Here is a 25,013-nt window from a genome sequence, read left to right as displayed (position 1 = left end):
TAAGACTGTGGCGCAAATATGTATTTTTCTACACCCTTTCTTTTTTTTTTAAGTACGTGCATGACTGCAGTGTTAAAATTGTTTTACTACTGTACTCCTGAACGCACTCCACAGTTTTATTGCACACACTCGTTCGTACCAAGATTTAATTAGTAAATGCATCCTGCAGCTACCAGAGTGATGACACAACACGTCCACACACAACTGTGACCATGCAAAATCGAAAGTGTAGATATTACGATCAGCTATACATAGTAGACGATGATTGAACAATATGGAGAGAGGTGACAGTATTTGGCTGGCTGCGTCAAGTAAAAGGGGGGCCTGCATCTGATATGGAAGATGGTGGGAGGATGGAGATCAAACAGCTTCTCCTTGTCCTGCCATCTGCTCCTGTCAGAAGGAATACACATGCTTTTCATTTGGAGAGGATGGCTGTATCTTGGCCCTGGAAATGGTCATGCATATTCAATCACTGGCTTGACACTGAAAAGACATTTAAAGGCCATAGTACATGAGATATGACCAGGTTTCCCCGCGTAGCATCAAATTGCATTTAGATGAATGCACATTATACTGTGTAGAATTAAAATAGGAGAGCCTGGGGTCAATCTACGTGAATCCATCTTCATCACTATTCGTAGAGGAGATAGATGAAGTGGAGAACTGCAGATCAATGGGCTACCTCGACCTCTTTCCAGTCTCATCTCCACGTAAATCTGTATGCACTGTACTGTACCTTTCTTACCTATCCCAAGGATTTTATGATTTTTATGGATGTTAGATTTGGGTGCAGCTATTTATATTATGCTAGTATTCTTCCAATTACAATTTGGTGAGAATCCACAAATTAATGGTTTGGTAAAAGAAATGAGAAAATTAGAAAGACCTTTCTGCATGACTAATTTATAACCGCAATAATAAACATAATCTTAAATAAATACTGCACAGTCAAATAAATACTGCTCAGAGACTGTCAAGCCAAATTGTGCAATTATCTTTTTTAACACAGCTCTTGTTTTAGATTTCATTAGATTCAAGTGGTCATAATCTGGCAGGGGGTACAACAGTTCGTTCAGCTTTTTCATTTGAGAGGAGAATCCTTACATTGATTATTTTATTCACACAAAAAAACTGTCAAATAAAATTCTGCAAAGTCTCATTAAGAGTGGATAGAATTTCATCCGTCCATCCATTTTCTACACGTCTTATTCTGACCATGGTGGCAGAGATGCTGAGCCTTCTGGGTATTTTTGGGGGGGTTGGGGTTGATAGGCCCTAACATTAGAAAATCAAGAGCATTTCTTCCCCCAAAAATTATATTTTTATTATGTCCGTTTGTAATTTATTGTGATGATATACTGTAGGTTCTAATTTCCTTTAGGATGAGAATATCCAAGCCTCAATTGGCATGGGTCGTTCTTGTTTTTATAATATTTAATTGCCATATGATCCTCTGAAGAAGATCTGCTATTTTTGCTTTTCGGTTGCAGTGTGTATATGTGTGGTGCGGTGACGATGGTTGAGTCACGATGTCCTCGCCTGGTATGATGTTCATGTCAAAAAATGAAGATTGAATGAAGCCCGCCGCCCCGTCCGTCCCCACCTCTCGGAGAGGCTTTTTTTTTTTCAAACGTTTATTTATTAGCCATTTTCGACAGTGAGCCTGTTACAGTGGGGTGACGTGCCTCCTTTCATTCTTAAATAATTTCACATGTCTAAGAGCCTTAGAGGGATTACCGCGGCGCTGAGGACGATGAGGAGGAGCGCACATACACAGACTTGCCCATGAAGGTTTATATGCTGAAGATTACACTGCGAGAGGGCTGGCTAGCTGGATTACCCCGCGTATTAGTCGTAATAGAAGTGTCAGTTTGCCTTGATTTACTCAGTGTGCGGCTGAGATGTGTGAATGGGGAAAATATGCTGCAATCCCCCTTTTGTGGCGTGGCATTTTCATTTATTATTGCACTGAGATCTGAAAAATAACTCCCAACGTCTACTGGGAGAGTCTCTCGACGAAGTTCATCATTGTCTTGTTGCAGACGCTCCTTGGCTCGCCGGTCATATAAATAATGTTCAGTTATGGCTCTAATTAGCTGTCACGGCAGCCTTTCACACTGTGAGCGGTGCTCTTCCCGACATGCAAGGTCATCCCCGAGAAGATGACAAACATGATCACCTTCACGGGCTGTTTGTGAACTTGTGAAAGAACCATCTCGTTCAACATGGATGGAGAAGGGAAGGAGCTGTCAATGTCAATATGACAGCCTTCACACAGGGTCATTGAAGCGTGTGATGAACGGGACTGATGTACTGTTGTTTTGTCTTCTTTTGCGATGATGTGGATGTACATGAAAGGGTTTCTCTCTTCTAGAACAGTAATTCTCAAAGTGTGGTACGAATACCATTTGGAGTACTCGAGTTCACTCTACTGGTACGTGAAGGAATCCCTGCACAAGTACATACAGTTCATTTGGATATAACTTTTCAGTAACTGTATACGAGGGATGTAACGATACGGGCAATATGATGACGTCGTCACGTCACGATATTAAAAGTATCTATTCAATGGGCTAGATTGTTTTCTATTTGTACAGTTTCAGCACGTTCAGTACTGGTGAATAGATCGATCGATCTCTCGTGAGAGAGAGAGATCCATCCATCCATTTTATGATTCGCTTTATCCTCACAAGGGTCGTGGGGCTTGCTGGAGCCGATCCCAGCCGTCTTCGGGTAGTAGACGGGAGACAACCTGAACTGGTTGCTCGCCAATCGCTGGGCACACAGAGACAAACGACCATCTGCACTCACACTCGCACTGAGGGATATGTTTTTTGGAATGTGGGAGGAAACCGGAGCACCCGGAGAAAACCCACGCAGGCACGGGGAAAACATGCAAACTCCACACAGGAAGGTCGGAGCTGGAATCGAACCGGGTACCTCTGCACTGTGAGGTCGATGCGTTAACCACTCGCTCACTGGGCCGCCATTTCTGCGCAATCAACCAAACTTAATGAAGCTCTGCCAGTGCATGAAGTATGTTTCAAAGCATGGTTGGGTTGTGTGGAATTTCTTGGCCTCAACAAATCGAGCTATATATCCAATGCTATAGTATTCTTCAGTTAAATTTTCTGTTGGTGCAATGGTCAGGTGTACCTTAGTGGCATGCTTGGATGTTGATTGTACAGTGAGCGTTAGACAGCTGGAGCATAAGTCAAAGCATCCATGGAATCAAAGCTGGAACAGAGCGCGATGTACCAAAAGAGAAGAGAAGAGCAATGGGGAGAACATTTGAGACTGGCGCGAGATGAAATAAAAATGAGTGAGTCACAAAGTCTCTGTGCAGTCACCGAGCAGCCCCCACCACCTCCATCCTCATCAGCACGAGCAGAAAATGTCGGGCTTTACTCGGGGAATACACATACGTACACACTCAAGTACCGCCCACGTCATCTGCCTTTCGGTGCAATAACATGAGAGGATTTGGGGGGGGATGCACAAGCAGATTTTTTTCTCTTACTCTGTCTCACACATGGCCCTATCCCGTCACTTAATTAATTTTGGAGCCAGGAGTAATCAGGTTCCACTAATGGATTCCTGTGTGCTTAGTAGCTCTACTACTGTATATCCGAGTGCCATCAAAAGCACCATGTTATTGTATCACATCTCTTACCTCCTGTTCTCTGCATTTTGCTTCGCCTTAAGCTTTGGAGACGCAAGCATACAAATGTATCTAGGTTTGGCTTCATCTTGCGAGGTCGGACTAAAGACGCAACAGCACGAGAAAGGATTATTGTTGATGTGGAGCACAGCAGCCCTGTTGCAATCTCCCTGCATGGACCATGTATCGTTTCTTGTAATGCCTCGTGATAGGCTGGCAACCAGTCCAGGGTGTACACAGCCTCTTGGGTTACGGTTTTTGGGTTCTTGTTTTTCTCCCCGGAAGTACAATTTTATTTGGTTGTGTACCATACATTTTGGAACGAGTTTCCCCTGCAAATCAGAGTGTCTTCCTTTTGTCTGTATGTTTTAACTCCTTTTTTATTTCCTTCATTTTGATCAGTTTTATTTAGTTATCTTATCGATCCATTTTCCCTACGACTAAGTCAGTTCAGGGTCACGGGGAACTGGAGCTTCTCCCAGCGAAAGCAGGCACAATTGAAATTGAACATTTTTAGTCAAGTTCCGTGGTTTGAAACAAGCATTGTTGTCTTCCCTTATACGTCTCCTCCACCAAACAACAGTTTGATTGGCTCAGGATGGTCACATGATCACAACAGCGCTTTACAGTCTGACCTGACTGGGAGAGGAGAAAAAGGCACATGACGGCGAACATCGAGTATTTTATCTTAATTCGACAGCCGTCAACCGTGATTCTGCATCCGATCATGACCCGGTTCGAAGATAGCCGCACAATCTGAATACCTCTCTGACGGTGTGTCAATCATAACTGAGTATTATTGTCTTTATAAAGACAGAATATGTCCGTGGATTTTCCAACCCGGTTTCAGATGTTTGTTTGAGTGAGACTCAAGACGAGCCATCCTAATCTCATCCAGCCCTGGAGAATTTGCAGGGCAAAGTTATCAGTCTTCGCACCCTGCAAAGCTTCCTCGGGTTTCCGCGGAGCAGTTCAATTCAAGGGCGAAGCGCGACGTTTGGTCGTGCAGCAGCCAGTTGGAGGTTTTAACGGAGGGCCCTTTGAAAACATCTGCAGTTCAGTGATAACACTTGTCCTCCATGTACAAAAAAAGGGGTGGGGACGCAGTTAAATAGATGGAGGGCCGACTAGTGAGAGAAAGCTTTTGCCTTGGCACTGTGGAGGATTTGAGAGATGAAGGAAGAGAGAGAGCGAGAGACAGACAGAGTGCAAGTGGAGGAGAATGTTATGTGGGTTGCAGGGTGGAGTGCATGTTAATGGAGACCAGCCCTATTTCAGATCCAGCAGCTGGAGGAGCAAAGAGATCCATCTTTGTTATGAGCGTGTATTCATAGGTGGCCATGAAATGAGATCAGGAGGGGGAGACGTAGAAAAGAAAAAGGTTCCATCCGATGCTGCAGGGTTTTGGGAACGTGTAATTGGCGGGTTGGACAGTGCTTGCTTATTCTTCTTCCAGTTGTTTAAAAAAAAAAAAGACAAGCGTCCGTTTAGCGTCGTATACGCCACAGCGACTGCTGTATAAAGATGGGCCGCAGAAGAGGCTGCATCAATTATTGAAGGCCGTGGAGAGGACTAAGCGTCTGCTTGTCACGCACTCTTTCAGCGGGTCCCTCACTCCTCACGCTTCCTCGCTCGCTACGTCCCCTTCTCAGCCATCCTCCTGCCCCTCTCCTCCACACACAGCAGAAAATCCCCTCGTCTGTCTCCTCCCTCCCCGGCTCATCTAATCTCACCTCTCTTCCCCCTTTGCCTCATCCGCCTCATCCGAGAGCCGCTGGCTGCCCCTCCCCTACGCATGGACCGTGACATCGTTGCTCTGTCTCATTCTTTGATTTGGCCTGAATTAATCAACCAGTTAACTCTGAATAGGTTAGGGTTTTGGCTGCGTCTATATGTTTGTTGACAGCTGCGGTGTCCAAACATTTTTATTTCAGGGCTGCATAAAGAAAATCGGAAGGATGAAAAGACTGCTTGAACTTCTTTTACTTTAATTCATGAAACATGCTGAAGTTAAACAAAAAAAAAAGAGCAGGCAATGACTATCTAATTTATATTTTGTAGTTATTTTGAAAAACTGCAACATAACAGCTTTCTGTTAAAGGTGATATGGCAAAAATAGTTGAGGGTTTTCAAGATTTTGGAGTGGCCTCTACAATACTAGATCCAAACCTGCACTGAAAAACAGCTGACTACCGTCTCCACATTTAGAAACAAAATAAGAGGAAATGCTGACCATTTTTCAAACTGGTTTACTTGAGCCGTTTTCCTGGATTTGGACTGATTTGCAAGGCCCACAGATTATTGTGTTCTATTGCAACAAAACATGCAGCCTACCAAAAGACAGAGGGGACTCTCTTCTTTCAGCTGTAAAAAAAAAAAAGTATTTTTCCCTTCTTCAGCAATCAGGATTAGAAAATAGCTAAAGTTCATACGACTTCTCTTTTCCGAGGAAAAAAGACCTTTTTGTAAAGACGTGCATTTCAAGCAAATTTCAAGTATGGCACCATAATATTTTGCTATTGTGCCATGTCAAACATCTAAATAAGACAACATACAACAGCATAAACAACACCACAAAAGACAGTTATTCATACAGTTGATTAATGATAGTATTTACCACACCCTCTCTTCTCACTCTGCCCGATTCCAACCTTTTTTTTTTCCTAAACTAGCCTTGTGGGCTTTTTCAAATGTCATTTGTAGTATATGCTGCAGACCACCAATGGATGGCAGGGCACAAATAGCCCACGGGCCATAGTTTGGATCGACGCGGTCTAAAGCATGTAATTTCTTTTTTCTTATCAGTATAACTTGTGCACAGATATGGGGGGGAAAGGGTTTGTTGCTGGGGCATTAGGCAAAGTATTAACATCATGACCCAATTCCCAAATTCTGGTGCTCATCCAAATCGGGATTGTCAGCATTTCAATATGCCACGGGATCCACTGGTTGCCCAAATCAGCTCAATTTGATAATATACGAGTGAGTTCAGTCACTATTTTGATTATAAAAAAAGGGAAACAAATGGCTTGTTGAGCATTTTAATTGTTTTTTTTTCAGCATATGGAAAGCAATTACTTTTTCGTGGTGCTTTTCGGTGGAAATTCCGTTATTTTCAGAGAACTGGAATAAAAATGTCTTTGTCTCTCTTGAGACTCAATGTTCCCACAGTATTTGACTCTGTGGCCAGTGAGACAGAGCCTCTAGCATTTGACCCAATGTGTTTTTCACACACTTTGCACAGATAGAACACGGTGTCCAAAGTCAGAATTTGAACCTTTTTCTGTACATCAGCGGTCCTCAACCACTGCAAGTCAGCCCGGCCACAACCCCCCTTGGGCAAGCAAGGGAACAAAGATTTATACAGCCCATCTGCCTTTGGAGGGTGTGCATATACCCTGCGGTCCCCAGTTAATCATATGACGAACACGCTCAAAACGATTCACACTCACATAAGGTTCTGCATTTTCATGGCCAGTGCAAGTCGAGTCAAGTCTCATTCCACGTGGAGCTCTGTTAGACCGAGTGTTGGTATTTTTGCAGATGCGCACAAGCCGGCGCTAGAGGGCACATTTAAAAATGATTCAAAGGCCAAAAGTTGTGGCAGCCAGCTTGGTTCTGGGCCAACTCCTCATTCCTTTTAAATGCACTATATGATTTATTTGGAGGGGCATCGCATATTAATCATTAAAATACAGTCAGTCGATGCCAGAGTCACGCAGGATTAATCATTTTAGGTGGGCCTCACTATTCCAAAAATTTTGCAGGGTCTGTGTTGCTCAAAACCTCCTAAATTCTAAAATCGAATGATGATAAGGTTGCGTTATTATTGATGTTTTAATTCAGCTCTGAGTAGTGCGCATCCTTTCAATGGGACCAAGCAGAGAATGAGTCATTTAAATGGCATGTAAACAAGCAGCAGGTAGCGAGGTGGAACGCAAAACCAACCATTAGGCGGGTGATCATTGACGTGCTGAGGCGAGAAGGTCCAATCAAAAAACATATGCGGACTCCATCATGAAAGCAAACAGAGAGGAGAGACGAGGCAAGAGGGAAACTGAGTGACATGCAGGAAAGTCTGCAGGGAACCAGTTGCTACGGTAACAGGGAAGGTAGGCTGCTCCTGGGGGTGGTGTTACCATGGAAACCAACCTCGGTGGCCAAGTGATGCTGAGTAGGGGAACATGAAGTAGTGGGCTAAAAATGAGTTGGGTGTTCATGGGCAAGTGAGCGGGAGCTAATGTGAAACGTGAGCACCCGCTGCATCACGTTTGTCTTCCGCTTGACCCTCATCTACTCTGTAAACATGTCGGCAGCCAAGTCAGGAAATAATAATAAAAATAATACATTGAATTTGCAAACGCCTTTCACAACACTTTACAACCAAGAGCAAATAATAAAACCACAGATAAAATTAGAGACAAAGAAAGAAAGATTTAAGGTGGATACGCAAGTCTGAATAGGTGGGTTTTGAATATGGAAAGAGAGTCAATATTACGACTGTTGGGTGAAAGCGAGTTCCAAAGTTGGGGGCAGAGCGACTGAGGGCTCTGGACCCCATTGTACTGAGGCGAGCAGAGGGTAGAGAAAGGTGGAGGGAGGATGAGGACCTGAGTGAACGATAGGGAATGGAAATTTGAAGATCTGACAGAGAGGGGGGCGCAAGGTTATGGATGGCTTTGAATGTATAGAGAAGTCATTTGAAGTTAATTCTAAATTTGACAGGAAGCCAGTGGAGCTGTTGGAGAATGGGGGTGAAACTGGAACATAAAAGTCAAAAACATGCGCCGAATGCTGACTAACAACATGGAACAACACATTTATGGTATGACAAAACAAACATTTCAAAATGAATAAAAGAATGAAAGGTTTTTGCGCCACATCCTTGCATCAAATGTTCTCCAGTGAAAATCATTTAGGTATAATTGATAACATTGTCAATGGTTTGCGACAATCTCATAATAGCTCTGGTGGCACCCACCACACTTCCTCTTTATGGTCCTTTCACAGAATGCGCTGTATACATTTATAAAGTGAATGCTTCATTTCCATAAAATGCATCGAGCAGACAGACTCCCGGGGGAGTGGCATGATGAGATTGCAATTGAAAGCATGCATAAATATGAGACGGAAGGAGAGCGAGAGATATATGAATGCTTTAACCCACCTTCTCCCCCCTTTGCTGCAGCCGCCCTCCCTCAGCAGGTTATTATACTCTGACACATGTATATGCGGCACATAGTGTATGTATAAAAATAAAGTAGGGCTTGTCAGTTTAATAGCTGGCCATATGCATGTCTAGGCTTTTAGCGTGTAGGCTTTAAATCCTTATCGAGCATTTTATTTAATTTCCGTAAACAGCAATTGGTTCAGGAGGCCATTAAAAGAAATAAAATGCCGTATTCCTTTTCATCTACTGACATTCTAGGATGCTTTGCATCCACACAAAACATGATCATCACTTCAGCTTTTCTAGTGTTAGCATGAAGCTGCTCGTACTCAACTCAACTCTCAACTCGACTTTGTTTAGAAAGCTATTTTTTACAACTGCAACAAAGTACGATTAAAAATATTGCTACGAGTACTAGTACTACTACTACAACCTATCATCATCATTATAATAATACAACCATAAATTACCAAGCAAAAACTGTCTTTATGGGGCAATTTTACACTGTAAAACAAAAGTGTGAAATGTGAGTGTGAACCAATTTATGAAACCTGCCTCACGCAATGAACTTGGAAATTACGTCGTAGACCTCCATAATTGACATGCAATTGCTTCGAGATGCTATCGCTGAGCCAAAACGATGAATGAATGAATTTTGGTTGGGGCTAGTACGGACTCATAAATGACAGCGAACCATGCATGTAAACAATCGTTTCGGAGGGATTTGGAGCAGTATCATGATAACATCAGAGCTATATGATTAGATGTCAAGTGATGCTGCGTTTGGGACTTGGATAATTGAAGGGACCCCACTTGGAGCACAAGGCTTTCCAATCAGACATAAACAAAACACATGGCGGACAACTGCAATAAGACATCAGTTGATGGTTTCTTTCTTTATTTTTTGAATAATGAATGAATAATTTCATTATTTTTATTTGAGAACATTTTAAAAATAGATTTCGACATACTGCATAACCTCGTAGAAAGTTTATGTTATAGCAATGTTATAGCAATATAGTTTTACACCAATTTCAATGCAAAACCCACTTTGCGGGCACAGTGTAAATCTTGCTTAAAGCACGATCTAATGGCGCGCATGGGTGGAGTATTCTTCCTGATGTGATTTTTGCAGACAAGCACAGTTGAATGGCCGTTTGCGCCGTTGCGGGCGTGAACACAGCCGACTAGCTTCCGGAACAATGGAAAACACTCATCTCATTCTGTTTAAAATTACGGCATCAGAGGTGCACAGTCTTTGATATTGGGGAAGCAAAAATAGAGTAGCGGGAATCCAAGCAGAAGATTGAAGCCTGCCAAGTACCGTTTATAAAGAATTGCAAGGATTTTGTGAAGTTGTCATCCAAGTGTTTAGTAAATTAACAACTCCATTTGAAGTCCATAAATAGAATTATTTTCATATTAATTTATGGGTATCATCAGGTAAGCCTAACCTGTAAATTCAAAACACTGATTTATAATAAATGTAAAACGATTTATTGTAATACAGATTATTGCTTGTGTTTGTTTCAAAAAAATATATGGGAAAAAAAATCCTGCCGCATTTAGATCATTTTTCAAAATCATTCATTCCTAATATATTGATCTGCAGTTGACTGGCGACCGTTCTGGGGTGTACCTAACCTCTTGTCCAAGAAGGGTCTAGCCTAGCCGAGACCCTAGTGAGGATCAGCATTTTGAAACAGATGGTTGGAATATATATCGATATGATATTATACGAACGAGTATGACTGGAGTTTGAACCTGAAGTTACCTTATCATGAGACAAAAGAATTAAAATAATTCGTTCATAATCGAAATGGGAATATTTGGGTCAATATTCTTTGCATTCTTGGCAGAACGACAGTTACAGAAGATGGTTGCTCGTTGTCATTGTTTATATTTCGATCTGCCTGCAGAAATTGCAATTGTGAGAACATTGTGGGTTTCAGCCGACCTGCAGCAGTGAAATCTCTGCTAAGCCTTTGATTCTTCCAATCCCCCCGAGGTAGCGCTTCGGCTTGAAATCACATCTGCGGGCTCTCAGCATTAACATGTTGGCACTCCCATGTTGTCTTGCTTAACTGGGATGGAGCTTTAGCAGTGTTGGTTATGTAATAGCGCAAAATAAAATCCGTCGACAAAACCACCATGAGACAAACTCATTTTTATGTCTGACTAGATTGAAGAAATTCATATGCATTCCCTGGTTTTGTGTGTAGCTTTATGAGATCTTGTTATGCAGGGTTTTGCCTCCCACACTCTCGACAGGAGGCGGTGATAGGTGATTTGTTCAAAAATGTCCAACTGTGTTGCATGTTTTTGTCTTCGAAACACGCTCGACGGTGTCATGGCTGCATGCGAGTCATGAAAAAAAACAACACGTTTTGAAATGTGGGCGGAACAGCAGGCATCACTTGGATCACTTGAATCTTACTCACTGGATAAAATTGGGGAGAAAACAGTGGGATTATGTTGTTTTATTCTTTGGATTATTTGGGCATTCATCTGAATGGATGAGGACATGTGTGAACTGGATTTTTTGAGTCATGAGTCATGGAGGTGTCAGCTCTGAAAAGTGAAGTCTCAGCCCCCTTGGGCATGAAGCTCGCTACCATGGTGCAAGCATTCATCAGGCTATTCTCTTGTCTCGCACAATCTTGTGGGAATTCATCCCTTATTACTCTTGCACCACGGGAAGGATTTGTCAGGCCTGATGAGAGCTGCTCTGTGGAAAAATGATAACATCCAAACGATGAGACGTCATCGAATGATTGTTCTTTACACGCGGAACGGAAGAGTTACCTTAGTAATGCCATTGAACATTTAGTTACACTTCAAAATAGCTATGATACAAAATATTGCGATATATGTCACTACAAACTATGTGTACTTGTTGTTTTTAACAATTTTTTTTTCCAAATCAATTTCTCTTTCCAGTAACCTCCGTAGATCAAAGCTCATGTGCACTGCAAAGACAAGTGGTTCTTAACCTTCTTAGGGGTACCGAACACAACCAGTTAATACAGTATACAGATTCACCGAACCCTGCATTAGTGAAATAAATAAATATATACAGGTGTGTGTGTGTGTGTGGGTGTATATATATATTTTTTTCTTTTTTTTATTTTACAAATTCTAGAAATGTAAAAAAAACATTTATTACAGACAGAAAAAAGTAAATACAATTTCAAGAGATAAGTATACTTTTTTTTTTTTTTAATTGTACGACGTACGATCACGGTAGTCGTACATCAGGGGTGTCCAAACTTTTTGCCAAGGGGGCCAGATTTTATGTGGTAAAATGTCGGGGGGCCGACCTTGGCTGACATTCTTTACATTGAACAACAATATTGTTCAACAAATTTTAGTAAGCCAGTCTGTTTCACATTTCCATTTTTATTTTAATTTCAACAATCTTAAGAATTTCTTTTGGTTCATTTGAAACGGGTATATCACATGCAACTGCTTATTCACTTGACTTTTTCTTAAACAGAAGTCTCCTGAGTGCAAATTGATTGATTTGAAACATAAAATGTATCACCATGACTTTTCAATAGTCACAAAAACTTTGACTCGAACAACAGGGAAATGAACAAGCAATACACATATCCACAACTGCAAGGATCATTTGAAATATGACATATCAGTCAATATAAACACGGAGTGATGCCTTGTTAACTCGTGAGTGATGCCCTCTAGTGTCTAAATGCTATTACTCATTTAGTGAATGCTATTACTCATTTAGCCACTAGAGGGAAACAGTACTCTATGAAACATCACTCACCAGTCTACGAGACCTCAGTCAATGCAACACGTGTTCCATTGCGCCCAACCTGCGGGCCAGACGGCACTGATTTTATGACGGGGGCCGAGGGCCGGATGAAATTCGACCGCGGGCCGGAATTTGGCCCGCGGGCCGGACTTTGGACATGGCTGTCGTACATTGACTACTGAGCGAACTAAATTTCCCAGAGCACTGATTGGACAAGCAACGTCATTTGATCAACTGCAGCCAGTGATGACCATGCAGGCATGTTAAAACTACAGTCATACCTCAGTGTTTGAACATAATCCATTCCAGAAGGCTGTTCGAAAACCGAAACCACGCTCTTTAAAAAAAATTTAAGAATTGAACATGTCTGCTCACAATGGAACGCTACACGAGGAAGCGTCACTTCCTCAAGTCAAGTCAAGAGTATTTATAGAGCACTTTCAAACAGCCATCGCTGCATACTAAGTGCTGTACATGGAGCGATTTAACATGCACAATAAACATCAAGACAAATCGGTAATAAAGGCGGTAGAAAGCACCAAACAGTAAAACCAAGAACAAATCTAAGTCATGCTGAGTCGAATGCCAAAGAATACAAGTGAGTTTTGAGGAGGGTTTTGAAGATGGGCAGCGAGGAGGCTTGCCGAATGTTCAGTGGGAGGTCATTCCAGAGAGAGAGAGAGAGAGAGAGGGACCTCGTGTAAGGAAGGCAAAAGGAGTCAAGTGGTGCATTCAAGTGCGCTCAGTTTGGTCGCGAACTGATTTTCGGTCACAATATGAGGCATAAAAAGCTAGAAATTTTTTGTCGAAAACCGATTTGGTCGATAACAGAGACGTTCGAAAACCGAGGTTTGATTATAATTGACATGTTGAGTCGGATGTGTCTCACCCTGCATGGCAGAGGCTCTGTCGAACCCCTGAGACCGATCCACCAAACCCCTAGGGTTCGATTGAACCCAGGTTACAGACCACTGACGTAGACTAACAACAAGGATGCAAAAATAGAGTCACAAGTTTAAAATAGGGTGGCCATGTATACGTTGCAAGGTGATTTATCGACATGTTGCTAACGTTTGACACTATTTGGCTGTATGGGCATCCACGCCATGAATATTTTGCCGAGGTCACCTTGCCTGCATGAGAGAGATGGCAAAATGAATGATGGCCAGCCGAGCCATGCAGATTGTTGGCTCAGTTAAATTGTTGACCTCTTAAATGAACCAAATCCATGCATTAAGGGTTGTACTTTTGTCGAGCATTTTTCTTAGTGGAATCACATGTTTTCAAATTAGCTGGAAAGGAAAAAAATAAACCATTTATTTCTGGCTGGCAACTAGACTGGAGTGTAGTCTGCCTCTCAACCAAAGTCAAGTGGGATGTGTTGTTATTTTAATGTCCACCTGTGTTGTGCATCGTAAACAAATACTACATGCATAATATTGTGTGACTGTTGGCATTCTCACCCATCCTACCAAAACACTGCATTAATACATCCACTGAAAACACACGTTGTATTACTTTTTTCTCTTGATATATAATGAAGTGACTTCTATTAATAACTTATCAAGGGCAGCATGTTGGACAGGGCGGGGTCTTGCACAGCGGTCTCACAAGCAAGAGGCCGTGGGTTTGACTCTCACCTCAGCTTCTACTCTGTGGAGTTTGCATTTTTTTCCCGTCCTCGTATGGGTTGTCTCAATTTACTCCTCCTTCCAATGACAATTTCTTGTCTTTCCTTGCAGCATAACAGCTAAATGCAGCTTCACCATGTTTGCTTGGAATTCTGGGTCCCACCACTTGATCCAAGTCTCCAGACCTCAAAGCCCTACTGGGTTTACATTCAAACATTGAGTGATTTATAGACCAGTAGCCATAAGAAGTGCGACACAAAATGGATGGCTGGATAACAACAAATACTTCCACTGTATGTATTAATTATTTTGCATGAAGAATGAAGTTTACCTTCCAATATAATAATTATCACGAATTACAGTAAAATACTGCCATATCATTCTATCGTGAATTACTCCCAGCACTATTTGCAGCGAATCAAATGTCAGGAGCAAGTTTTGGCTGCTGTTTGAAAACCCACCTGAACCTACGCGATTATGGGGCCATCTGTTCCCACTGGGCTCAGCTGGAGCCTGGACTGTTGTAATGTGGCCCGATGAGGCTGGAATTACAGAACACTATCATGGCAGTACATATTTTGCCACTAAATGCTAAAATGCTTGGCATTGCATTAATCAAAGAACGTACAGTGGTGAATCCAAAGCTTCAAAACTAAGCTAAAAGTCCAAATCAATCTTTGTTTGTTTGTTATATTTTGTGATACCACCACAGGGTACCACTAATGACGATAACCAAAGAATCAGAATGGACCTTACCTAAGGCAACGCATGAAGCATTTGGGGTAGAAAGTCAGGTAGCCTAACGGTGGTTGCCGTCCATATATTGCAAGCATCCAAGGGCGCCATCTGACTGAAAAAAAATCTATCATCAAATATGTGATCACATGGGGTTATTCAACAGGTATAGTGCAGCCAGTACTGCAACATACAGCGTCAACTCGGTTTAGAGATTTAGCTCGTTTCCCATGTCGCCGCTATGTGTTACCACCCCAAATGGAAGTAAGCGCGTCACCATATGCTGAACTGGAAAGTGCTGCTTTTAGGTGTTGCGTCTGTTTGTGTGAAGCACATCGAGTTGCCTTGTGTATGAAATGTGCTCTATGAATAAAGCTGATTTGCCGAAGGCTGCCTGCGGGCATAGAGTCCATTGTAATTTACACAGTACAATCAGTGGCGTAGCAACACAGCTCGCACCATCAGATGGGACAGGCCCCAGCTCACCCACCACGCGAAATGAATCAATAAAAATGATATTTCAAACATGCTTATCCAGTTAGTAAAGGTATACAGTAGTCCCTCGTTCATCGCAAGGGTTATGTTCCAAAAAGAACCAGTGATAAGTGAAATCCATGAAGTAGGATTTATTTAAATAAAGTTGGACTTGGTACTTGATAGTCAGCTTTATTTTTTACAGTTCTACTAAACTATGTATACAATGCAGAGGCAATTGCTTGCTCTAAGACTGCATGGGAAGCTCGGATTCCCCTAAAATGTCAAAAAGTAAGTGATTAAATATATGTGTGTACATACAATTGTGTGGATATGTCACTGACTAAATATGCATTACAACGCACTCAACTTTTGTTCCGAATCAGCTTCTTATTTCTGGTTACGACGCGACTCTCTTCTCATTCATTCCTGCAGCTTCACTGTGCTTTAAACCGTGTGGACGCTGAGCATCGACCGCGCGGACGCTGGGCGTCGAGGGAGTTCCGTTAAGTTGTACCAATGCATTGAAACGAGACGAGTCATTGGATATATGCTGGTTTTGTTCCTCCCATTGGACGATGAGTGTCTCTGGGAGTCTATTCACAGTGGGCGTGCAGAAGCTCAGCTTTTCTTCATGATGATTGGATGATCTCTCTGAGGCTGAATCTATTTTGATTGACAGCAAAATGAGCCAATCACCGATCTTATGGTGATTGCATACTTTTCATTTTGTTGAAAAGGAACAGAGAGTAGGATTCACGGATAAATAAACTGACACACTTTATGATGTAGGCCAAAATTGAGCTTCCCCTCCTTGACAGACCAGCATCCGCCACTGATACAATGAAACCAAAGACCAAAAATTTGCAAAGGTGAAATTGGTAAGCGGTACAAAGACGAGGTGCGGAGACTGTTCACATCAGTCAGTGCCTTAGCCAATCAGGATGCCGAACGCATTTCACTTTTTAAAGGCATTTAAAAAAAAACACTAAAAAAATCAGTGAAACAATGAAGCCGCGGAAAGTGAAGCGCGTTAGAGCGAGGGATCACTGTATTACCTTCATGAATGGGTTTACGTTATTTGGTATGAGAGGTGGAGGCTGGGCCGTATCGAGTTTGACTTTCGAGGTTTTATTGTACTCTAAATGTTGTCCAGTTTGTGATAAATTGCCAAATGAGTATTCAGTGGCACAATATGTGGAACACAATGCGTCATGTTCCGTTCACTCTCTGAATAGAAAATGAATGTATTCAATTAGTCTTCAGTCAAAGATGGATAATAATGAGTTTCAGTGTGCAGAGCTCCTTCCTCCTTTGTCCCCTCCCGCTCAATGAGAGGCCCTCAGACTAATGTTACCCCTCTCTAGTAAATGCATACCGCACCAGGAAGACGTCTGATGGACTCTATGAATAATTAACTAACATGATTACAGTGATGAAAGCTCACAAATCTCTCGGGTCATTTAGCACAGTCCGAGGGAGCGGGGAGGTGGGAGTGTTGAGGTGGAAGCTCCTGCGTGTCAAATATTGTCTCAAAGCTTTAAAGATGGAGCGATATTAAAATACAGACTGCATGGGCGGAACTCGGCCATCATGGGAGAAGACGAGAAACGGGGAATATAAAGAAAAATTGAAGGAGGCATGTTGAAATCAGGAACACCCACCACTCAGGCTGTCTGTGATGCTGGGGAGCACAAAGACATTAGAACCTTTGTGCATGTGTGCCCGTTTCATTCAAGCGCAGCTTAATCATCCATCTGATTCTATGTAAATGTGTCCTCCATACACAAGTGGCAATTAATGGCAGTTTTCAGTCACGACATGATGTCATTTTATATAGAGGAGGACTCGGTGGATAGATTTAACAAGCACCGGTCATTATGCATTCTCCATCCGTCCGTGTTCGACGCCGCTTCCCCTGTTGGAGGTCACGGGGAGTTGGAGCCTATCCCAGCCTTGATAGTGACGCACAGGGCACATATGAACACTGTCAACCTTTCTTACTCACATTCACACCGCCGCTGAGTGAGTGAGAACTGAACCCACGCTGCATGCATACAAGTCAGGCAACAGCAGCCGATATTCACTGTGAAATGGAGAAATGTCAGTTTGCATGAAAATAAGTATGATAAATTGGGACGGACCAATGGATCATGGATTAATGATTTTAACCAATTTGGTAATTGATGTGATTTTACCAATATGTTATTCAAATTTCTTGTAGAACCATCCATCCTGTTTATAAAGTGCTTTTCCTGGTCCAGGTTGAGCTTGAGTCCATCTCGGCTGACTTCAAGCAAGAGCGAGGGTACACTGGTAGTAAGCCGAATTGCAGAGCACGTACAGAGAAAAAAGAAATACATTCACTCAAATCCACATTTACAGTATGGACAATTTTGAGTCTTCAATGAATCTCACATGCATGTTTTTGAAATGTGGTGAACTACAAAGGAGACCAGAATCTAAACCCTGGAAATCTCAACTGCCAATGTTTTCAACACGAGGCCACTGTGCTGCTTTGTGAAAATTGATTCTATTGGTCAGACCCGACATGAGTATATTATTTATTGAGAGATCCATCCAACCATTATCTGAACCGCTTATAGTCGCTGGGGTCGTGAGCGTGCAATTCCCTGTTGACTTCGGGCCCTAGGCAGGGTACAACCTGAATATTTTTGTGTTTAGCCATTGCTCTTGTTTAGTCTCAATGTTATAGGTTTTTGAATGTGTTTTGATTATTTTAAAAGAGTGTTTAATGGCCTTTTAAAATGTGCCATACATGTTGTAAAAACATGCCTGGAGATTATTTGAAGAAGTGGTTCAGAGAAGTGATGATGGATGGATTTCACTTGCCGGAGGAGCGTTATATAACGCAACGCCCGCGATGGAGGGGGAGGGGGGTAAATCGCTGTGTATATTCCTTGAGGCACAGCATCAAAGATTTGAATGCAAATGCATTGTATGAATTGTTTTGTGTTATCTGTGTCTCAGTCAAACAAAAATACGTGTAACATTTAGCAAGACAACAGGGCGATTGTGTGCCGATTGCGCATTCATGGGATGGTGGAAGGAAGGAAGCAGATTGTAAGAGGTGACAAATGATGGGTGGGCTTTTCCGCTCCGCCTCTCCTGCCCTGGCTTGCCTGCCAGGGCAAAGCGATTGCATCATTAAAGAGGATGAAGTCATGCTGCAACAGAAGGGTGGAACAGGTGCTGCAAATTTAATTTGATCAGGGGGGGTGATGCCAGAGGAAAAAAAAAAAAGAAAAATCTACTGCTTTGGCCTGAACTCAAACATGTCTCGTTGTCGTTGTCGTTGCTTTTCTCCTGAAACAATCTGCTCTTGGATTTTATTATTCTTCTAACCCATGTTTAAGTGCAGCTCCAATTAAACATCATCATAGCCACACATCCGTAGTACAACGTCTGTGGTTTAGTGCCTTATTGTCCCCGTGGGAACATTTTGTTTGTTCGTGATGCTTCCTGCCGTGGAGACTGTGAAGCACACACCCAATTATGTAGCAGTGCCGTCATTCGAAATGAAAAACCTTTGGAGCAAACAAAGGCGAAGAACATACAGCACAGCGGAGCGAGGCAGAAAGTCAATGCATCGCTCCTCTTTTCTATCAGCAGCTCTTATTAATGATGCAGCACTCTTGTGTCACCCCGCTGGCACAATTCACTCTCATCATCACCACGAGATGGCATGTGGGACTCGCTCGGCGTAACCAACGCAGGGTACAGCCGCACTCTGCCTCACTGTGTCTTGACACAGACGCACAAACTGTGCTGAAAACCTACTACCACGTTATTTGGGAAATTTGGTTTCACAAAAGTCTGACTTTACTTAGATCTGAAATGCAACTTGCAAAGGATTGCCTCCAGATGAAAACTGGTTTGATGTTAACAGTCTTGGCCTGCCAAAAATGTGCCGGTAATGAGGTTTTTTTTCCCCTTTAAACCTGGAATGGTAATAACGGATGGGTCCATTTATTGTTCGTTAAGAATAGTGAAAATTGTGTGGAAAGGAGGCAAAATGGAGTAAGCTATTGGTTGCAACCAGCAGAAGGGATGTTGATCCAATCTCTAGTGTGTAAAAAAAAAAAAAACAACAACAACATGTCTAGCACCATCATATTGATGAAACCTAAATAGTGTGAGTAACCAAGTTGACGTGGCGATCCTGTCAGGCATTACAGATTTTGTGGCATTTTAAGTTATTTGGGGCCTCCTTCAACTACTGGGATGTTATTGCTTTGCACAAAAATGACTGTGACAGTCATTAAAACACACATTTAGCAAACTATGGGTAAGATAAACACACTTAAATATAATGATTCATGACCTTATGACAGAAGACGTTTATCATTGCATACTGCATTGCAACCATGTGAACAGATGAGCAACCGAAAAGTACACAAATTACCGTATTTTGCGCACTAAAACGCTTCCATTTTCTTAAAAGCTCACAGCGCGCCTTAAAATCTGATATGCCTTGTGTATGGTCATTACGGTAACATGTCGTCCCCAAAATGGCTCCTTGCTCGAGACATGCTTCCAACGCAGAGTTCAAAATTAAGGTGATCAGGTTTCGCAGTTGGACACGGAAATAGAGCAGCGGCAAGAGAGTTCTGCGTTAACGAGTCAATGTTACAACTTGCTGTTGGTTCAGTGAACTGCGTCGCTGCTTTATTAAATACGTTTTACTGACATCTGATCATCGCTATAGAAATCGGGGTGTAGTGTAGTGTCATGTTGTGTTGGCATTTCCTTGAGCGTAGCTCCATCTAGTGGATGCATTGTAGATTGCATATTATAATGCGGACTGTCCAATAAATGAAAAAAAAAAAGACAAAATAGGCCATTCATTTAAGGTGTGCCTCATAATCCAGTGAACCTTTTAGTGTCGAAAATACGGTACTTCATTTTCTTTCTTCACAAGAACCGTTGACAGTTTGTTGAAAGTGCATTCAATTGGTCAACCCTGATCTGGATTACTACTACGAATGTTTGTTTCTATAAAATCCATTCTGTACAACAGCGCGCTCTTTTGGAAGGCGTAACACTTGTTTGTACCCTGCATATCACGAACTGGAACAAGAAATTTGCAGCACGAACGGGTAGATGCAAACATCTGCTCCTTGGCAGAAGTAATGAAACACCTGCAGAACTTATGGATGGTGTTGTTGCAGAGCTTTCTGTCTAAATTATGTTTTTGTGCTTGCCTGTTGCACGGCCCTTGCTTACCAGCATGTGGAGATGCATGTGATTTCACAACGAACTGGGTCACAAATCAGCAGGAGGCTTTTTACATGGCTGGTGCTGCTTTGGGACAAGCTGGGGGAAAAATAAACAAAAGTGAGCATCTTAAAAGCAGTTCTTGCTTAACGGGGTTCATCATGAGAGGGACATCTAATCTGATCCCATATCAGGCTGGTCTACAGCCTTGCTCTCACGGAGGCAGGGAGACTCGCGTTCCTTATGGACTCCTATTGATTGGAGGCGGGAGTGCGGTGATTCAGTTGCAGTCATTGTGCATTGATTTTCTGCAAGTGCACAAGTGGAGAGTAGGCAAAATGAGAGAGCTTGGCCGAGGTTATCTTCTCAAATATCCGGAAGTACTGTTTTTTTTTTCTATATGGCGCTGACCTTCCCCCGCATCAAGAAGAAAGGCTTGCTCAGACGTCAGCTCAGCAGCTTCACAGGACAGCAACCTCAGCAAATGCATTCCTTAAGCAACTACGACCCGAAGCCATCCAACATAGTCAATAAAAGTCAAACAAGCACTTATTTCACTTTCTAATTTGGCTTCCCAGCCCTCAGAAACCTGATGTGATGAGCAGCTACTTGCATGAGAGCCGGCGTGAGAGAAGCCTCATGCCAAGATGAAGACAGAAGCAAGGGCTTCCAAGTTCCAAGAAGCTTTTTTTATTGGCAGTCGAGCTGAGTTATTTTAAAAGGCAAGATAGTTGGAAAGACCACGTGACAAAGAAAGCAAGCGTATCACAGCGGGGGACAGAAAGAGGCTTTTTTCCCTTCGTTATTCCCAGCATGCAAGCTCATGTCACAATATGATTTTCTGTCAAATTATTACTGTATATGTTTTATGTTCAATAAACAAACCAAACCAAAGTAAAACAAAATTCAATTGCTTGTCACTCAATTCGCTTCGATATAAAATCAGTGTTCCTGATTGAAATGCCATCAATGCATTTGTGTACCCTCATAAAAAAATGTAAAAAAACACCACATATTGTTGGGTTACTTTTTATGACATTGAAAAATAGCATACAGCAGTATTCGTGCATTGACTTGTGCTTTCAAAAGGCGTGGCTTTGTGATTGAGGTTAGGAGTCGTTACCAGCTGCGTGCTCTTTGTGAGTGCTTTCATTTTGTATTTATATGTGTGACTGTTTGTCTAGTTAAATAGCCTACGTTGCTGAAAGGCAGCTGCAGCTCTTTTTATTTTCCCTTCACCCTAATGGTGGAAGTCCAAAAATCACTTGTTTATACAAAGGGTGGCCCACTTAAAAGTAGCCCGGATTTTTTTTTAAATTAAAATATTTTTTTACTTTTTTTCAAAACATGTATTTAATTACGTGAATGTTACAAGTGACCCAAGTCTTTCCAAAACCTGTTTTTATTACTTACAGGTTACAAGAGATGCTGGAAGTGTCCCCCATTGACATCTATACATTTTTGAGCACGGCACAGGATGTTGGCTGATACTGACTGCAGCTCTGCTAAGGTGATGCTTCGGATAGTGTTGGTGATGTTCTGTTTGAGTTCGTTCAGGGTATGAGGATTATTTGCGTACACCTTTTCTTTTAAATTCCCCCATAGATAAAAATCGCATGAGGTCAGGTCCGGAGACCGTGGTGGCCATAACCCCTTGCTCACAGTTCGCTCTTCCGTAAAGACTTCATGAATGGATGCCAGTGACATGTGGGACGTGTGACAAGGGGTTATGGCCACCACGGTCTCCGGACCTGACCTCATGCGATTTTTATCTATGGGGGAATTTAAAAGAAAAGGTGTACGCAAATAATCCTCATACCCTGAACGAACTCAAACAGAACATCACCAACACTATCCGAAGCATCACCTTAGCAGAGCTGCAGTCAGTATCAGCCAACATCCTGTGCCGTGCTCAAAAATGTATAGATGTCAATGGGGGACACTTCCAGCATCTCTTGTAACCTGTAAGTAATAAAAACAGGTTTTGGAAAGACTTGGGTCACTTGTAACATTCACGTAATTAAATACATGTTTTGAAAAAAATTAAAAAAATATTTTAATTTAAAAAAAAATCCGGGCTACTTTTAAGTGGGCCACCCTGTATTTTGGTTCGCAGCATAGAGTAAAACATCCATCCATCCATGCATCCATTATCTCGGACCGCTTTGTCCTCACAAGGATTGCCGGGCGTGCTGGAGCCTATCCCAGATGTCTTCGGGCAGTAGACGTGGGACACCCTGAACCAGTTGCCAGCCAATCGCAGGGCACATACAGACAAACAACCATCCACGCTCACACTCACACCAAGGGACAATTTAAAGTGTTCAATCACTCTGCCATGCATGTCTTTGGAATGTGGGAGAAAACCGGAGTACCCGGAAAAAACCCACGCAGGCTTTGATGCTTAAACAGAGGGGAAACAAATTCAAATGCTCTATTTTTGTGATATGTTCCCACAGGCTAATTTTTGCTTCATGAAAATGAAAATGAATTCGTATTAGACAGGCGGGACTTGAGGATTTGTGAAAATGTAGTGGAGCCTCTCAAGTGAGGTACATGCATAATTTCTAACATTTTGATTTGTTAAATGGGTGAGGGCCCACATATGTAGAAAAAAAGCATATAGTGCTCTTTAAGTGTGGGCCGTACTCGAGATGCCCAACAAGGCACACCACGCACATAACGCTGTCCACACAATGGCTGTCCTTTCATTTCACGTCACAGAAGGCAAGTTGTTTACTCCAAAACAATTTGCTGAGTTGTTTTGACTTCTTTCAGTTGGAGGACAATACAAGGAACAATTCGTTCTGTAAACTTTGTGGAAAATGCAGGGAAGCCAAGATTCACATGATCAAAACAGAAATCCTTTTATCGGTTTGTTGCCTTGAAATTTTGAGTGCACTCAACTTTTTTTTCTACACTGTATAAACATGGAGAGAAAAGAAATGCTCAAATAGGGCCCGCAAAAAGTTGACCACTACGTGTACCGGGACACTTCCAATTTGTTCATATTTAATTTATATTCCCCAAAGGAAGTCATGCAAAATGATCTGTATGAATTTTAATTAGGACTTCAAACAGTTGAGCTGCAGCTGGCCCAAGCAGCGCTTCTCTTTGATCAGGCATCACTCATATATATATATTTTTTTTCCTTCTCACGTTCTTCCTCCGGGCAACACTCTTCTAATTGGTTCAGCGCTGCTTCCAGCCTCCATGTCATCTTTTGCGCTATCTCTCAAGTCCGTCTGTCGACCTAAAAAGATTGCCACCGTGCAAATGACCCTATTTATTATCAGATATTTAGAAAACTGACTTCATGTTCAAAGCCTCCCGGAGGCTAATTTATTGCGCTTGGTGGCACAGTGAATCTGTCTGAGAATGGAGTTGGGTTTCTTGTTTGCGCTGATTGCAGGCCCTGCTCTTCTGGGTGTGCGTTGCACTGTTAATGTAGCAAAGTGGCTCATCGGTCAGCGAGCTCGATTGAACATCTGACTCTCAGGCCGAGCGGTGGTTTGTTCCTTAGTGCGAGGTCCCGCGGGTCCTCCCCAGGTGCAGGCAACATATTCCACGATCAATAACAACACCCAAGAAGGCTGCCGTCAGGGGTAGGGGCGCGATCTCATTTGTACTGCATACTTTATGTTTATTAGATTGTATACATTTACATCCCGCACACTTCAACCATTCGATGCCCCCGGCAAATGCAGCAATAAACTGGGCTTCTCATTCGCTCTTACTTGTCATTGGCTTGAGGGACTAACAGTGAGCTATCAATAGATCTTCCTTGTCTCGGAGTTCTGTCGATATCCTTTTAAAGCGCGATTCCCTAGTGCATTACTTGAACTTTTCTGTTTTGATACCTTACCCTCGTTCAGTGCCTCAGCTCCGGGTTTATTGCGAGAGTGCATCTACCAATTACCCGTGAGGCCCACTTGCCCCCCTGGATCAGCCTCACTATTATATGTCACTGGGTTTGTATCGACTCGTCCTCATTTCTGTTTTCTCCCCACCCCCTTTCCTCCAGGCCTTGTCTATGAGCGAGGTAAACGGGCCCGGCCCCCAGGTGGCAGAACCACAGATTGCGATGTTCTGCGGCCGTCAGCTGCTTCACATGAACCCGCAGACGGGCCAGTGGGAGCCAGACCCTCAGGGCCGCAAGGACTGCTTCAAAGATCCCAATGAAATGCTCTCCTACTGTCAGGAGGTAGGCTTGACAAAGGATGGCACATAGAAACATTCTCATTTTTTTGTAATAGTTCGGCTCTGCATAGAACGCTATGATTGACCGTATTGAAGATAATCAGTAAGGGGATGTTTTTGGAATAT

At 42.5% G+C, this 25,013-nt stretch overlaps 2 protein-coding genes and 1 long non-coding RNA gene across 3 annotated transcripts in view; 2 read left to right on the top strand and 1 right to left on the bottom strand.

Moving 5' to 3' along the window:
• Positions 1–25,013, top strand: part of aplp1 (amyloid beta (A4) precursor-like protein 1) — a 37,452-nt gene that overhangs the window by 247 nt on the left and 12,192 nt on the right. Inside the window, exon 2 of the mRNA XM_052065571.1 lies at positions 24,712–24,891. Within this exon, the coding sequence (XP_051921531.1) occupies positions 24,712–24,891 (180 nt within the window). The remainder of the gene's footprint in view (positions 1–24,711; positions 24,892–25,013) is intronic.
• The window catches only part of st14 (ST14 transmembrane serine protease matriptase), a 51,696-nt gene that overhangs the window by 21,479 nt on the left and 5,204 nt on the right, over positions 1–25,013 (bottom strand). The gene's annotated exons all lie outside the window — the stretch shown is intronic.
• On the top strand, positions 6–12,044 carry LOC127600779 (uncharacterized). Its single transcript, XR_007962421.1, has 2 exons — positions 6–3,155; positions 3,192–12,044. It is a non-coding gene; the product is annotated as an uncharacterized LOC127600779 (long non-coding RNA).

Source organism: Hippocampus zosterae, chromosome 5 (genome assembly GCF_025434085.1).
Source record: "Hippocampus zosterae strain Florida chromosome 5, ASM2543408v3, whole genome shotgun sequence".
Classification (NCBI taxonomy): Eukaryota; Metazoa; Chordata; class Actinopteri; order Syngnathiformes; family Syngnathidae; genus Hippocampus; species Hippocampus zosterae.
Note: the sequence above shows the minus strand (reverse complement) of the source record. Positions and strands in the feature narration are given on the sequence as shown.